At 33.2% G+C, this 18498-nt stretch overlaps 1 protein-coding gene across 1 annotated transcript in view; it reads right to left on the bottom strand.

Annotated features, from left to right (window-relative positions):
- The window catches only part of LOC139987265 (multiple PDZ domain protein), a 165995-nt gene that overhangs the window by 45333 nt on the left and 102164 nt on the right, over nucleotides 1-18498 (bottom strand). Inside the window, exons 15-17 of the mRNA XM_072003293.1 lie at nucleotides 17833-17994; nucleotides 17497-17739; nucleotides 16221-16451 (exon numbers count right to left, since the gene is read on the bottom strand). Coding sequence (XP_071859394.1) covers nucleotides 16221-16451; nucleotides 17497-17739; nucleotides 17833-17994 — 636 coding nt within the window. The remainder of the gene's footprint in view (nucleotides 1-16220; nucleotides 16452-17496; nucleotides 17740-17832; nucleotides 17995-18498) is intronic.

Raw genomic sequence — 18498 nt, 5'->3', positions numbered from 1 at the left:
AGCTAGCGTAAGGAAGATATTTAAAAGAGATATTATAAAATATATTAATAAAATAGAAGAAAAAGTCGTGTTTCCACGCGACTATTTTAAAGTCCACGTTGGCATAAACTAAATTTCTTGAATCTTCGTGAAACTATAGCTGCAACGCTGGCAAAACAAATGCTTTTTCCCCAAAGGATACCGGTTAATACTACCACTTTGAGATTGATCGAATCTTCGACCAATATTTGTCCACGTAAGAAGAAAATTCTCTCTCGATCAAGTACGACTGTTGATCAAAGAGAACAAACACTTTGGGGCACGATTACTTAAGAAAGGAGATAGAAAATGTTGAAAGCGGCACGACATTTTATGTATAAACTGTACAATATACTTCGAGTCGAAGTACCCTTCGTTTTCAACCCTTTGTAAAATTGAATAATAATATATCGTAGAAACATGACAAGCGAAAGCACATTGTCTTTTATCTGATTTCGAGATCAAATACATATTTCCGCTAGCTTTCAGAAATATTAACTGCCATAAGTAGATTGGAAATATTTATGCGAATTCATATTTTTACGAGTGGAATTGAAAAAATTGAATGTAGATAGAAAATTGATGCACGAAACACAACGAATGCTATGTTTGGGAGATTTTCTGTATCTTTTACATACCGTGTGAATTCTACGCATTTTTACATCTTCCAATTTCCTACAACAGGCTTAAGAAACCTCGTAAGATCGATTATTAACTTTTTACAAAGCTTATCTACCTATTTCGATCGGTAAATGTTTCTTAAATCGAAACGTGTCGAGTTAGGAACAGAAATTGGCAAGTAAATTTCGTTATTCGCTTCAGAAGTTAGAAGTGATATATTAAAATTCAATGTAACGTTGATCAGAATGAAACAAAGGGTTGAACAAACGATTGAAAAGGTTTTCAGTGAGAAGAGAGCAGGTTCAAAGGTGTGTTGCCTACTTAAATGACACTGTATCTCTCGATAACAATTTGTTCGTGGCGTTCTGTCTTCGTGGAAGTCGCCATTTCATTAGGAAAGACAAAATAAAGTTTCTCTTTATTAATCCCTTGTCTTATAACTCGTTTAAATACGAAAATCGTTAAGATACTATAGGAAGGTACGATCTAACGATTATTTCAGTTTGTAAGTTGCAGAGAAATTAGAAATTGAAACGAAAATTTATTCTCCACTATAGTCTATCGCGAACATAATACGAATATTTTAAGACAAAGGATTATACATGAACTGGTAACTCGTTCGATTATGTTCCTCACCTTTTTATTTGTGTGCTTCCTATATCAGTTAATTTATGAGATTCCACGAATTATTTTCTATAATTTTTTTACATAATTTGTGCTATATATCGTAGTATAGTGTAGTATCGTGGACAGATTGCCTGGGAGATATCAGGTGTGTGTTGTCAGCGTTGTCAAGGAGTGTTGTCAGCGTTGTCAACAAGTGTTGTCAGCATATTTAAAAGAGAACCATCGTAACGAGAGTAATTAGTGACGAGTAGTGACCTTGTAACCATAGATTGACGGAGCATCAAACGATATTGTAACAATCATACCGTTACCAAACCTACTAGTAGCACTATACCATTTCCTACATATATTTTATGTAATTGTAAATTATAAAATAAATTTCACACCAACGCACGCGCACGATCCTATAAATTTTCACGGGGAAACCAAAGGCTGCACCTCGTTTGGAGCGCCATAAAAATGTAAAGTGGGCTTAAAAATCTAAATCGAAGGTAGAATTGAAGGAATCGATAAAAGTACTTCGTTTGGTAATTTTATTTTATTTTTTATTGAAGTTCCTTCGTTTTCGTTTCGGTTAGAGCATAAAAAAACTTATCTACGCTTAAAACATGGCCTTCGATATGACAAATATTATGATTAATTATTTCATGAAATAATTGAATTTTAAACGCGATGTTGTGTATGAAAACAAATAGATGATAAAATTCATGCTCTTTTTCGAAACACGTCATTCGATATTTTAAAATAAAAAAAAAAGAAAAAGAAAGAAACAATTGAATAATAGTCGCGTATAACAAGAAACAAAAATAAGACATATATATGCACTTGCAATTCAAATAGTTTCCAGAATTGACCGAATACATAAATTACAAAATTGGACAGTTCCGAGGAAATGAATTGTATAAAATGTCAAAGTTCTATCGTTTCTACGAATGTCGAAATGTCGTTTATATTTCGCCACGTTTTTACTAACAAAACATAATACTGCGGCGTTTGCCAGATAAACTGAAGCGCCAGCAAAATCCCGATATATTTTAACAAATACAAAATTACAGAAAAGTCTGAAATGCCTATCCTAAGGAAAAAAAAAAAAAAAAAAAACAGAAACAACATTCGCTACAAAATCCCGGATATTTCGAATTCAAACTTGCGAACGCGTTAATACACGAAGAATCAAACACGAGAGAATTTTAAATATCACCAAATTTCTGCTCACTGAAATGTCGACGAGAAACATTTTATTGAAAAACTCGAACGATTCGACACCGAACACGCTCCAACAATAAAAAAAAAAAAAAAAAAAAAAAAAAATAAGAAAAAGAAAGAACAGAACAAAAATTACGAACGTGACGAAGATATAACAAAGACCATCGATCGCGAGGAAGGATCTTGAAGGGTTTGCACGAAGAACAACGTAAAAGCAAAGGGAAAAAACAGCCATGTATAATGTTACATCGTGATTGGTCATTGCTCTCCGATATGAATATCATTGTTATTATTAAAACGATCATTAGACGAGCACATTGTATATATATATATATATAATAATAATAATAATAATTAGATACTATATATAAATACTATATATAGTATGTCATTAATTAATCTTTTTTTCTGTCTTTCTTTTTTATTTCGTTTTTTCTTTAATTTCAGTTTCGTTCGTTCTTTGGTCAGGTTAACTTGCGGCAATTTGATCGAACTTCGCAACTTCGTAAACGGTTCCGGTCTGGACGTTTAAGCATTGTCCTGAAAATGAAAAATGAAATAGCCGAATTAGTAGCGGAAACGCGTGCCAGTTGCGCGCGAAAACAGTTATTCAAAGTATGAGAGAAAAAAAAAAAAAAGGAAAGTGGAGGCAGTAAAAGGATATGATGGATGTAGCTGCGTCGCGGATCGATCCTGTACGCCATTCCACACGAGCATTCCTTTTAATTTCGAACAGAGCAATAAGCGACTCGACGTATAGAAATATTACAGGGTGATTTATAGACGTACAACAATTCTTCTCTAGATGGATACACGAAAGAATTGGTACTTTCTGTTGTTTTTTTCTTTTTCATCAAGAATAGGAATAATTTTACCAACGATAAAAGTCAGTTTTTAGGAAGAAACGGATATGAATTGTAGATTTTAACGAGTACGTTTTTTAGATTCTATGTTGCGAGCCACGAAATGAGAATAAAGAACAACGTTAGAAGATTGGTGCTTATGTAACAGAAGGCACATTTAATCTGACAGATATTAAATTAAATACGATTTAAATTTGATTTACATAATTCAATTTAAATTTAAATTCGGCTACTTTGACATAATTGGAATTTAAATTGAATACGACACGTAATGATGTGTTTTCGTTTAATCTTGTGAAAATGAAATCCGAAGATTTAGAATTTATCGCGAAATAACGATAACGTAATATTATTTAGTTTGCATGCAAACTTTTATGTCATTATGTGTATCCAGTGAAGAATATTTTTTGACCGATAAAATACAAAATTATGACTAATTATTCACCTGAGAAGGTTTCAAAAATCACCCTGTATGAACATTTTTAACGCAATTTAGGTAGCGGAAACGGCGAATAGATCTATTTAAACGGAAGAAGAATAGCATTTGATGCAAATTTTGACGAAATTCAACCCTGAACTGGAAACATCGGACGCAATACTCTGACGATATTAACATATTAACAAAAAGAAGGAAGTAACGCCTTGATATATACAAACACAGAACAAAATATCCACATGTACATCTGAGGGGAAATTTTATAAATGACAAATATTTTAAACATACATTCGTACTGTTTCAGACAGAACGAATTATTTTAGTATTCATTATTAATAAACATTCAAAACATTCTGTATCGATTATCCGTCATGTTATTAAATTACGAATAAATTAGAATTAAAAAGTCATTAATATAAGATAAATGAACGATATAATAATTATTTTCCGCAGTAAAGTAACAGAAACTGAACTATTCGACAAAAGCTACTTTAATATGCGATAAATATCACGACTATAAAGAGCTAAAAATGCACACGAGGATTCGAAACACTTTAACAACTCCAATGAACAATTTCCAAGTCTAATTTAATCCTTGGAAAATATAAAATATCTGATGTCACCCCATTACTCCAGTTAAGGGTTGAAAATCGCCGCAAAGTGAGAATTTGTCCGTCTATTTAAATTCTAACTTCTAATTCATCTAAAATTATTGAAAAAAAAAAGAAAAACTAAAAACGAAAAGAAATTTCTAAACAGCTACAGTGTTATATTCTTCCTCTATAGTAAACGATTCATGCTTGTGTAAGTATAACAGATGCTGCAGCAAGAGCACAGAGTGGATGTACGTATCTCGACAAGGCAAACCTTTCTCATTTCTTTCTTTTAGTTTTCCACCGTAGAATCGACGTTGACAACGTAAAAAGTAAGCTCGAAAGAATCGTGCAATTGCAATTCGGATCGATTATCATGGAAATTTTGCCTTGTGTAAGATCGAGGATCGGACTGGCGAAGGGAAAGTTTCGAAAGTTTCTCAACAAGCATCGAATCGATTGTTGAAATGCATTTCTATCACTTAAACGTCGTATTCTAGGTATCTTCAGCGACGAAGAAACGGTTCCTGATGAATTTCATTGATCTAAGGAAGTTTTAAATTTAAGAGAAGCGATTCGATGGTCATGAACGAGAAAAAGAAACGAACTTCTGGAGATTGCGAAACTTCGAAACTTCCTTCGTTCTGTCTATGCCACATTTAACTTGAATTGTTATGTTCTCCTCTCGTTCGTTCTCTTCTTCTTATCCTCCTATTCCGTTTCTATCTTTTCCTTTAAATATATCGTTGATCGTGTCGATGCAGGGACGTAAATGATAAAGCTGGATAATTTCTTGTTTTTAAATATGTACGAACAGACAGAAGGATCATGTGTTCGTAGTAATAGTAACAATTACGATGATGATACTGGTCTTGTGTTTTAACGAATCGTTGAAATGCGTTCGAAAGTTGATACTAATATCACGAAATTATCTTGAGAAAATATATTATGAGATCGAATGGAGAAACGTATACTTCTTTGCCAAAAGGAAACACGAGGAAACCTTTTACTGTCTCAGTCAGTTTGCAGTAAATAATTTTTGAAATTCGAGAAAATCATAAATAAATATAAAAGAGAAACATTTTGGGCACACACAGACTTTTCAAGTGGAACTAAAATAATTATTACGAGCTATTAATATATTTCTGATTTTTTTTTTATTTTAAAGCAATTCTTATTTGATATACGTAAATTAAATATATATCTTGGGGGAATTTTTATAAATTTCTTTATTTATTCTTTATCCGATGGTAAATTATTTTTCCACAAATTTCGCTAATTACTAATCTACCAACATCTAATCTCACATTTTCACCTGCAATATTACCACTTTTAATCAATCTAGCTCTACTACTCTCGTCCAAAAGCAGGCCGCAAAGGACTGAGTTCATCAAAGACCAGTAACCATCATGAAATGATCCCTCGTTTTGCTTGATATTCCCAGCGCGAGCCAATCGAAACTACCGCACTGACACGACCACATGATAATGCGGCCTACACACACTGAAATATTTTATAATGCAAAAGCATCCTGACCTACATGATGCAGCTAACAATGTGTGCGCTATATGCATAGCATATTATCCTCGGTAGATTGCGGATATTTATGGAAATACATATTTTGGCAGACAGAATTAAAGAAATGGAAACTAAGTAGAGAATTGCTTCATTTTCCAAATGTTACACTTTTTTAATTTATTCTTAATTATTTCTCTTTATAATTATATATTCTACTTCGGATAGTTTCTTTTTGTATATCATATGTATTTTGTGCGTCTTGGCAATGAATTTATCAATTAATAAGATGTATTTATGAATGCATAAAAATGCGTAGTTCAAACATTAGTATACCATCCTGGTTTATCGATCATGGTGCAACCTTCAACGTGAGAATTTTTCTTTATTCTTCCTTGGGAAATTTCTACGCAAGATTATGAGGATAACTATGAAAATACGTGCATCGTTTCACTGTGTGTAAGCCTTGATTAACCCTGCTACATACTTGGAATTATTTAAAACTCAGTCGTGTCTTCTTATCGTAAAAAATTCTATTATTAACGTACGCAATTTCTGCTAAGTTTACGCAGTCTCGATTTTACTTAAAAACTTTGTTTAACCTCTTACCTTATAACATGTTCTATGATGATTTACTTTCAATATATCCTAATCGATAGATAGTAACGATCATCGAAGTGTCGTATCTGTACGACATCTTAATTCTAATGATTTTATAAATGTCATAAATTGAAATTACATTTGAGATAAAATTTAAGATAAAATAGTTCTTGTTTCTGGTTATCTTCTTAAGTCCTATCGCGAGTATAGCTCGATGTTATAAGGCAAAGGGGCTACAGCCATTTGTCCCGTTTTATACTTAGAACGTTTGTTGCAACAAGAAAACAGTCGTGACATAAAAATCCAAAGATAGTAGCGGGGTTAATTGTCAAATGAAAATGACAATGACGATGGTAACACAGATGATTAAGTACCAACGAATGACTATCGCGTGCCTTCGAGACTCAATTCATTGTACGATGCCCGCGTGTACACACGTATACATCGTACGTACACGTGCATACTTCGAAGCGATCCAAGTAACAGGAGGAACAAAAGAAAAAAAAAAAGAAAAATAAAGAGAGAAAAAAAGGAGAAAATAGTGGAAACTAGAAAAAGAAAAAAAAAGCAAAGAATAAGAACAAGTATAAGGGAGCCTGCGAGGAGTAACTCGATACAATCGTATACAGCGTATCACGTGAAATTTATGGACAGATATCCAACATCGAAGGAAAAAAAGGTTTAGTATGTCGCGTACTATGATTCAAAGTTACTATATTTGGCTCGATATATTAGGTTAGTCGAGAAGAGTGTAATACGTCCAGGAGAACTGTGTCCCCTGTGTCTAATGGTAACACGTGTCGATCCCCGGACAACGAGGACAGTCTGCTGATAATAGTGAAGAAAGGTGCCAGTGAGTAGTTAGACAGTAGTGGAATGCTGTAATAGATTTCTATGGAAAAAAAAAAGAGAGAATAGGTGAGAACAGGAATTCTTGCATACCAGCGATGATCGATCGTACGCTCGAGGATCGAACTGAGAAGGGGTGGAGGCGATTTTTCATGGGGAGAATTTATAGTGTTACCTTCGTTCAGGGCTGTGTACACTTTCTGAGTTCTCCGTGTAATTTTGTCTCTTTTTTTTTATTTTCGCCTTCCTTTCTTTGTTACGTAATAACTTGTGATTGGTATTATTTTGGAAATTGTTGACTTTTTCGCGGTTAATAGAAGTTATTATTTGTTGTTAATGTTTGTTGTCTATTTTGTTAGTAATGATTCATTTTCTATGAATTTTGCGTGATAGTTATTATTAATGTTACATGAGTTACATATATCACTTGAAATAAAGTATTATGTTATACTATTAATACTCCTATTTTGTTAATTTTTACCTTAAGGAAGCGATGTTATTTATTAATATTTTTCACGAATTATGTACGTTTCACATATTCTATTACCAACATTTCGTACGAGTTTAATATTATTATTATTACGACAGTAATTTTATTTACCTCCAAAAGGGAACACTGTCTGCCATTAATGTTTTTGCTTATTCCCAAAACGATAGTTGCGCTCGTCGTTAATATTTCACAAAATCTCTGCATGCCTTCCATAAAGGGATGCCATTAATTTTCATTTGATCATTAATTCTACCTACCCTTACCCGGAAATGCCATTTACTGTTAATACTCTACCATCTCTAGAAACCAACAGGGATTCCCTGAGAAGGGAGGGTAACACCATAAAAGCTCCCCTTGCACGTGTGTGGAAAGAAAGAGAAAAACAACCACGATACAACTTGTAATATTAGCAAATTAACAAGTTGCAAATTGTAGATTGTGCTAAACATCTTGTTTAATCATTATTCTACAAGAGAATTTATTAACATTAACATCTTGTAACTTGCGATTTGACGAATATCGCTAATAATAACTATATATAATTATCTATACCTTTTATACGAATTTTCTAGATTTATAATTATACACTTTTAAGAATTTAAATTGTATCTTTCATTTAATTTGTTTGTTTTCTTTTTATGCAAAGTTTAAACTTTACTGGTCGATAATTTAAAAGTTAAGAGATTGGGGTAGGTGACAGGGGTGGTTGGTATTCTCCTCAGCTAATGCCTTTGCCTTTTTGCAGTTTAATTCCATTATAGTGTGGTCTTTCGCCCTTTTTTTTTTTTTTGTGTCGAGAAGCCTTCCGAAGGCCTCTCGATGAGCTCGCACGAGTCTCTCTCTTCCTCTTTCTCTGTTTCTCTCTGGTGCTTTGACTTTTCGTTACGACCGTCTCCCCTGATCTGGTTAACGCGTTAGCTTGGTGCTGAGATAATGGACTCCCGTTTATTCCTCGGCAGAGGGTGAATGAATCTTTGGACGAATCAAATTATTTTGAATAAATTATTTCACGGTTACGAATTTAACTGTAACGAACTTCTAAGATGTTATTTGGAATTTAATGTAAATTTCTGTGTGCAATTAATTTTAATATGTAACCTCTGTGTATTTGTTTGAGAATTTTCCCGATGCTTCTTTTTAACTTTTACCATAACGATATAACCATTGTTTAACTAAAAATTATTATTATTCAATTTATAGGAACACATTTAACAGGATGAAACCTTCAAATTTTGTTTTCTTGCATTATTACTTACACAAATTCCTGTATTAATTCATTTTTAAATATCACAAAAATATATTTAAAAAAGAGAATATTCTTCTGTAATGACAGTCACTCACTCGTTAAAATTATTCATTGATCTTCGACAATCGCTTCTCCGAAATAAGACCTAATTACGAAGCTATTATACATAAAGTTCTTCCAACAAAAGAGCTAGTTCTGATAATAACGAAATTGTTCAAGAACGTTGAAATTTCGACAGCGTTTAAACGACCATTATCTCCGCACCTGAAAATTCCATTTCTCAGCCGTATACCCTGACGAACCACGTTCTAAAATCCTTTCAATTAATACAGAGATAATTAACTATCTCTTCCTGTTCCTCATCCACTGTTTCTCCCTCTTCCCTCTTCGTCCCATCTATCCTACTTCGTCGAATTATACAAACAGACAAACGGCAAATGTAACGTAACTATAATAACGCGAAATAAAAATCTCCGAGAGAAGGTTTAAAGAAAAAAGTAGGAGGAAAAGAAAATTGAAAAGAGAAACGAAACAGTTCTCTAAGAGGGAAAATGAAAAACCAAAGATCGCTATTATAGTAAGGTCCTGTTCGTGTATACACGTGGGTGGTGTGAATGGCGTGTCTCGTGTGCACGTGTGTACCAGATGAGCGTGAGCTCGAAGGACAGTGAAGAGTCAGTCGAATGCAAAAGAAATGAATAAATTATTCGTTCGTTCTGTTCAGCTACTCTACCAGGCAACTTTCATTCACTATTACAATCGTTTTGTTCAGTACTTACTCAGCAGTTCTCGATGGTTGGTCATTCTATAAACCCATCCGCGGTAATTGCCACAACTATACTGAATAACAAACGTCGTTTCTCATTCGTTCTCACCCTTTCTTTCTCGCGCGACCCCATTTCTCTTCACATACACGTGTTATTATTTCATTCTTTTCTTTTACTCCCTTTGACATTATTTTATTCGTATAGAGTTGTTCGTTTGACGACACTAAGCAATTTGCACACTCGTCGCGGCGATTTCTTCTAGCGGTCGTATTTTTCTTTCGTTTTACTTTTCTTTTTATCTTCTTGGCAACGATTTACTGCGCCCCGATAACTTGGTTATCCGAGCTCAGCCGTAGACTAAGAGTCTTGATTTGCGCGATCGATAGCTGGGACCACAATGGCCCAAGCAGCCGCGACACGAGCAACACGCTCCTTTCCTTCCACGAGTTCATCGTTTATTGCTCGTCGTTTCAGTGAAATTCGTTCTGATTCCGATACACGAACTGCTTCGTGTAAGCGATTTATTGGCAATTTCGATCCTGTTCTTTCTTTATGCTGACAGATATATTTCTTTGTAACGTAAGAATAGTCCTGTTTCTATTCATTAGCCATTTATTGCTATGTTTCTCTTCGAAATTGTTAACCCTGAACTTTTATCGATAGATAATTATAATAACAGTTTGCTTCTATTTCGTGATAAATATCGTTACTAGCGTTGATGATGTTTTAAGTCTTGAATTATAGAAACGTTGCCAATTAGTATCTTACGTTAAAAATCAATTACGTTGCAATATACTTATTGATGGAGTATGAACAATTCAAACGATATTGAATAATCTGAAACAAGTAATTCAGGAATTATAATGCAGTTTCTTTAGCATCTCAACATTTGTATCTGTAATACCAATAATTAATATCTCAATAATTAATTTTAACAATGCAATTTATCGTTTCTTCTATTTTCTAAGAATACCCACGAGTAATAAATTAATTGCCCGTATTAACAGCAAATTGCAGCAAAGTGCTGTGTTAATAAATCAATGAGAGACGTATCAATTCAGGTCATCGCCAAACAAGTTAACGTGACAACGTAGATAATTGTAAATTGTGATAATTGAAAGATATTACGAAACGACACGAGAGTTAAACAAAGCGATGTGCCGCAACACATTTTAATTCTAATTTTAATTCTAGCGAAACAAAACGTTCTTCATTTGACAATATTCCTTTGACGATATTCCTCTTCTTCCATTTCCATTCTTCAAAGCGATAATTTTCAAAATTTCCACTTCAAGTTCAAGTTCCTTATTAATGATACTTCGTTACCTATGTTATGCTCCGGACTAATAATAATAATAATAATAATGAAATTTATCGCCACGTTATGCTCTTTAAAATACTATTACGTGTTTTATTTGTGAATTATTATAGAACGCGTTCAGCTGCAATTTCATGAACTTTTAATACGTAGAGTGTTTCGCCTGAAATACAGCGTACATAATAATCGCTCGAATTTTACGAAGAAATCTTTTAGAGCATTTTAACTGCAATATCTTTTTCACAAAATGCGAATGCAATTATTGCGAAATTATGCATCGCGTGTAATTGATTCTGTTCAACTGGACTTCAAAATTGTTTAAAAAAACAGGATCGAAATGCGGACGTATCGCTTGCACCAACTATTCCATCGTATTATCTATTTTCATATTTTTCGGTTCTCTACATTTGTAAGCAAAATATTACGCGAAAATGCGAGGTTGAATTTAAAAATATCTAAACGCGCCGGAATCAGTCACGTATAAAACGAGTGAATCCTACTATTTATCTCGCTGTAGCGAAGCGAAAATCTCCGGGGCGATTTCAAATTTCCGCGAAAATGAAACTAGAAAATTGTCTATTTTAAACAACACTGAAACAATAATAGTTAATCCTGTCACAATTATACAGCATTTATATCACTTTAATTTCTCTCTATTAACCAAATCTTTAGATTTGTAATTTTCACACTGTGATTTTTTATATTTCCGAACGTTACGTTAGCGTTGGAAATTCTTCTCAGAATTCAGATTCAGACAAAATGTAGAAATTCAGATTTAAACCGTGTTAGAGATAAAAATCACAATGAAAAGCTGTTTCATCGATAGAAGGATAAATCTAAAGGAAACGTATTAATTTAAGAACGCTGCAAGCAGATTACTGCGGAATTTAAAAGCCACTTTAGATATTTCTTCTTTTCCAAAACAGTCACTGAAGACTACTATACTCGCTTTCTAAATTAAGAATTCGAAAGGAAATCCATTAGCGCAAACTGATTCCGGCTGAACATAAGGTACAGATGTTTCTTCGTTGAAAAAAAGAAAAAAAAATAGAATGACCTACAAAGCTGAATCCAATTCACTGGAATTGTTTATCACGTTTGATTGAACAGATAATTTGAACAGTTCGTTAAAAGAATCTGAAGAATCTCTCTGCTTTCAAATTTGATGGCTTAATGTGTCAGATAGTTTCAAGAAGAATATGAAAAATTAGAGAAATCACGGAGAAAGTGAGAAATTATTGTAAACACGAATCCTGTATTTATAACAATTTGGCTGTTATCGCAACAAATTTAAAATAAAATTTTATATTAAATTACTATTATTTCAAAATTTTATCTTCTTTACTAAACATGAGATATATTTTTCCTGATACACTCTATATTTTAATTAAAAGAAAGTGTAATGAAACAAAAACGTTTTTAACATAACAAAATGTGGTCGGTCATAACAGAAAACAATTAAGGAAATAAAAGTGTGAGAAATAAATGAATATTTAACAACAACAAAAAATAAACAAGGATGGGAAAAGGTTCGGATGGACAATGTTAAACAAAAATAAAAACAACCTGTACGGCACCCTATTTATTATCTATAACTGATACACGTGCTGTAAAATCTTTATTCAAAATTCAAAGGAATATTCTCCTCGTACCATTCATTTTTCCATGTTTTTCATTCGATAAAAATAATCGTCATATTAACCTACTTCGCTAAAACATCATATTTGCAAAAATATACCTATCAAAGACGATTAAATCCACGTAATAACATTACTCTGGTTAATTAACAGTCTTATATACTTTTCTAAAACAAAAAAGAAAAATGATTAATTCGTGCCGTAAATAGTAAATAAAATTTCATAGCTACGATAAAGTGAATAAAAAAGAAAAAAAAGGAAAAGAAAAGAAATCGATAAAACCTGTCGAAATTGTAGAAAAGAAGCTAACGAGATGAGCTTCGTATAAAATCTAATTTTATCGATAGTATCGTAATTTTGGAATAATTTCACTGCATTGTGAACAAAAAATGGTCTCTAATTCCTCAATTCGTCTCTTACAATTAGTCAAAAATTCGTTTCGTTAAACCGAGCGAAACGGATTCGATTCTCTCAGCAAAACCACGAATACTACTATATAATAGTTACTAACAAGTCGAAAAGTACTTGTGCGGCTAATAGTTAATCGACGCCTTGATAACGAGTTGAATTAAGTACTGTTTAAAACGTCAGACGTGTATCTGGCCACGTTGAACGTCGTGTGAAACTTTGTTAGAGGGATTTTGATCTCAGTAATGGATATAGTTTGTTTGAAGTCATTCACTCAAGATGACTGTTAACAACAGCAACACATAAACTGTGGATCTGATTTACTATTCGTTTGGAATTTTAATTAAATAACGTTAATAAAAATCCTAGATCCACAGAACACATTCACAATTTTGCGAAATTATTGATGCAAAATGTGTAATAACAAAATCTTATATTTATTTGCTCTTCATTTACTATCAGTTCTTGATAACTGAAAGATTCATGGTAATAAAAATTATGTCAATTCATAGGTTCTATAACCTAGTGCATAAATTTTTATAAAATCATTTTACAAAATTTCGAGCGAATTAGTTAGACATACAATTCGTTTAATTAACTAGCGTATTACTCAAATATACAATTCTAAACAAATTTGTAAAAATTAAATCATCTTCGTGTATTCTCCTTTGCCAATGTCAGGATTCAATAAAAATAACAAGATCGCTCGAAAGATCATCCGATGCATCATTAGAAGTAAGGAGTCGACCTTGAAGTACCAATTAATTTCAATCAGACTATAGCAGAGCTGCACTGAATTCAATTTCTTTACAAAATTCCATTTCTGTTCAATTTTTATATTTTGTTATTAAATATATCTGTGATAAATACTGTATCACACGACGTAAAACGTATTTGAGATCGCCACTGGACGGAAAATTCCGGAAAACACACGGGAATCGCTGCAAAACCACGATCATCCAGTAGGAACGATCCTGGGGAAGAACCTTCAAGCATCGTCACTGATTTATAAGTTCCAAGAGGCCAACAGTAAAACAATAAAAAAAGATATCCAGGAAAAAACCGAAAATGCTTAATCGATGCGAATTTCGCTGGAAAAGTCGGTCGTCTCGAAGACACGCGAGTCACGAGGCGAATCCATTCGATAGACGTGGAAACAGAGGCTGAATACATGTCTTGAAAATATAATAACTGGCCTGAGCAAGCACAGAAAGATTCTTTTAAGTTCGTCATATAATGTGTACAGTTTGACCAATATAATTTTGACACTCATTTGTATGAGTCGATAAAGAGGAACTGACATTAAAATCGGATCGAAGATGATTTTTTTTACTATTTAGGATAGCTTAGTACAGTATCTAATTTCAAAAGAAAAAAGATGATTTAATGGTAGAAGACTCAAATACTTTTCACTCCTGCTCTTTTCTTATGTTTCCTGCTATTACTTCCTTTTGTATCATGAAATAATTACTAAAAATGAATTCGTCGCTATTTTAAGTACACAAGAAGATTCTTCTTTTAAGATTAAACAATCGTTAATAATTACTTTTATATTTGTGAAAATAATTGTCAATTTGTTAATGGATTAGCTTGATTCAATTGATCTTTCTAGTGTTAAGATACTAGTCGTGTAAACTTAGGGTTTGTTCGCAGATGGTATTGATTCTAACTTCAGTGGTTCTGTGTACAATTGTAGATTGTTCCACTATTGCAACTCGAATTCCTTTATATTCTTGTTGGTGGTCTACTGCAGAAATGGTACAATCTAACTATCAAAGCTACATTGGTCAAACTATGCACCTAAACCAACATTATTGAAACCAAATCTCGCTGAGCGTTTCGGATCTCTTCTACTCCTGTCTACGAAATACAAGGAACCACTTGATATACATACAAACGTTCATGTCATGTATATAACATCTGATCTTCATGGACGTTGGAGATATTGATTTATCATAGGTATGTCTTTAGACTATTGAGCGGTTACTCTAACAATAAAGGTATACTGTAATTCAGAAAAACGGTTGGATGAATGGATTGAAGCATGAAAGACTTCATTATTGGACGATATTGATAAAAATTTGTGACGTCCATTGATAGAGCCTCTCATAAGATTTTCTACCTCTCAAATTGGACGATTAGATTCCCAATAAGTTGATGGTCGAACGTAATTTCAAATCGTACACATACAAACATTATGTATTCTTATAATGAATATGAATAATATATCGATATGTCCAACCACTGTGTGTATTTTATGAATCAAAAGTGGAACAGTTAAAATTTTAATAATTAAATCTTATTAATAGAATTAACAAAAAAAAAAAAAAAGAAAAGCGAAGGGAATGCTAGCGAATCTCTATTGCAAGAACCAGGCGATTTCCCTGTCTGTTCGAATAAACGAGGTTCTATTATGAAAAAGTTCCACTATGCTCCATTGTTCGGAACTTGTCGAGGAATAAACAGTTTATATAATAAGTGTTCACTAATTTTCCCCGCTACTTATTATTTTTCGTTTACGTAATAGAAGCTCACATTCCGATAAGTGAAGTCAACCAGCAATAGTTCACTTAATCAGGCATTAATTAAAATTTCTTTCCAGTAAATTGAGTTCTATTGTATCAGAATTTAAACTTGTATTACTTTCTAACCATCAACCTAAGGAAAAAGAGAATCCAAATTAAAACCAACCGACCTAACATAACTTCCTTTCTGTTTCCAACATCATCTTAAAACAGTGCACCATATCCAGGAGTAGAAGATCCCCATTTTACTCAAGAGTATCAATCTAAATTCATTCTAAATCCATTTTAAATCCATCGTTCTTAGAAACTCTCAGATTTAACAAGATTGTGCTGATGCTTCAAACCCTCGATCAAATCCATATGATGAGGCGGTTCGATCACGTTCACTTTACGTTCCCTGAAATATTCTCGCCTCTGTTTATGGCTATCCATGATCGAGCACGTGGCCGTCTCGCTATCCCTATCGACGGTCGGTTCGATCCGATCCTCCTGATCGCTCACCTGGACAATACTGTCTGGGATGGGCAATGGTTTCGCCACACCGATGCGCACGGTGCCCTTAGGGGCGCCTTTCAGCGCCTGCACCGCCTGGTCCAGCGTGGCATTCTCCAGGGCGATATCATTGACGAAAAGAAGACGATCGCCTGGTATTAACTGACCATCTACTTGAGCTACGCCACCGGGCACCAGTGATCTTATTACTATCACAGTCTCATTGGGGTTCATTGGATCCTAGAACAGACAGATGGAAGATTGTTAGTGTGTTGGTTCTAGTGTTTAGACTGGGTTTGGGTGTACGTTAAAATAAGTGTAAGGGTAAATTTAAAAGTGGTGCTGTGAGAGATATCGACTTTATAATAACTCATACAATAATAATATATTCATGATAGAGATTATATATTAAATTAGAGATTGTTATATTGATATTGTTTTGGAGGGGTGATATTTTAGGGAAAGATTGAAAATTTGAAACTTTTAAATGAAAGAGATGAAGGACTTGCAAAGAGGAGGAATGTAAGGAATTTTAAAGATGTTTGATTGTTATTATAAAAAGGAAGTTTTTGAAAAATGAATACATATTGATCGAAGAGTAATGGTGACTGTATGCGAGAAAAGATAACTTGGGGATATTTTATTTTTCCGGATATTTCTAGTTTCCAATCCAATCTCTAAAATCTCTTAATAAATCATGCACATTCGAAAACCAATAGAATATGAATTCGATTGACTTGGGTCGATTTTCTGGCTTCTTCGTTACACAACCTCCCAGTTATGTAACACGTTAAAACCCTCGTAACCCAGCTACCAAATCTTACTAAACGCAATAATCCCGGAAATTCCTTTACTATACATCTATACCAATTAGTCCCAAACCGATAACGCTATATCTACTTAATACTGAAATATCAATATCATTATAATTTAAAGTATCGATAACAACACAATATACATACCACATAACGATGATTTCGTTACTCTTAATATAGAAATCATTATTTTATTACATGGTAATTAATAACTATATTAAGCAATAAGTAATTATTAATTTATGTAATTCCAAACTAAGATAATTGGAATGTTTGGAAAGCGACTTCAACTAAATAAATTTGCATTGTACTAATTCGTAATATAACGCAATTTCACAAAACGTCTGCAATTAATCAATAAATAATTATTATATGCAATAAATAAATTATAATATGCAATTAATCAAATAATATCGGTAAAACACAAATAATTAATAAAACATAGATAAACCAACGAAACGTCTTCATACCTGATAATCCAAAATGGAGAACCCAAGGCCCCGTTCTCCCTTTACCAATTCGATGATCTGCGGTTCGGAGCTCCACATCGCCAGACCAGTCAACGGTTCCAAAGATCGCGACTTCATTTTATTCAAGCTTGCGTCAGTTACCGTAGCCGTGGTCGTCGTCGACGCTAACGAGCCGTCAGACTTGGCCTTCACCAAACGGTCCATCGTTGGCAATAAATTCTGCAGAGATCCGCCAAGGATGCTCTATAAAACACGTTTCACCTGGTTACGCTCGAAATACCGATATTACGCACTCGAACTGCATTGTTATTTATTAGAAAATGTTCAATTTCTTACTCTGGTTTGGAACGCAGCTTGATGTTGAGCAGTGTCGATAGGGCAAAGAGGATCCTGCGAAGCGATGTTTCTTCCACAGACCATGCGAACGTGTATGGGTAATTCTTTTAACACGCTAACTACTTCCATATGATTAATGCCGAGCAATCGATATCCGTTCACCTGTTGGCAATAAAATCGTTGAATATTAATGGATCAGCTTTATTTATGAATTCATTATTAATTGATTCAATGGGGAGATTCGGGAAGGTTGGTATGAAAGGTGATTCACACTGGATGTTATAATTCGCGAAGCGTCTTTTAATTGAAATTATATGTGACAGCTACTTTGAAATTAATTAATGTTGTTTCCACAGATTAATGATTTTTTTACAATAATGCAATAATAACGCAAATAATATTGCTTTCAGATTAATATACGCACATATTGATTTATTATTTTATATTATAAATATCTGACGACAGCTAATCTTTGAATATTTGATAACTTATTTATTTGAATAATTAATGTATCTTCGTCATTTTTGGAATTTTAGAAACTCTGATGATTAAATTAACGATTTTTATATATTTATGGAAAATTTCAATGACGTAAATATGTGTAGAACACACGTAGTATTTCTAATGTCCCTATTCTAATTTCGAATGTTCCTATTCGCCAAGTTT

The sequence above is a fragment of the Bombus fervidus genome, chromosome 5, assembly GCF_041682495.2.
Source record: "Bombus fervidus isolate BK054 chromosome 5, iyBomFerv1, whole genome shotgun sequence".
NCBI classification, from domain to species: Eukaryota; Metazoa; Arthropoda; class Insecta; order Hymenoptera; family Apidae; genus Bombus; species Bombus fervidus.
Note: the sequence above shows the minus strand (reverse complement) of the source record. Positions and strands in the feature narration are given on the sequence as shown.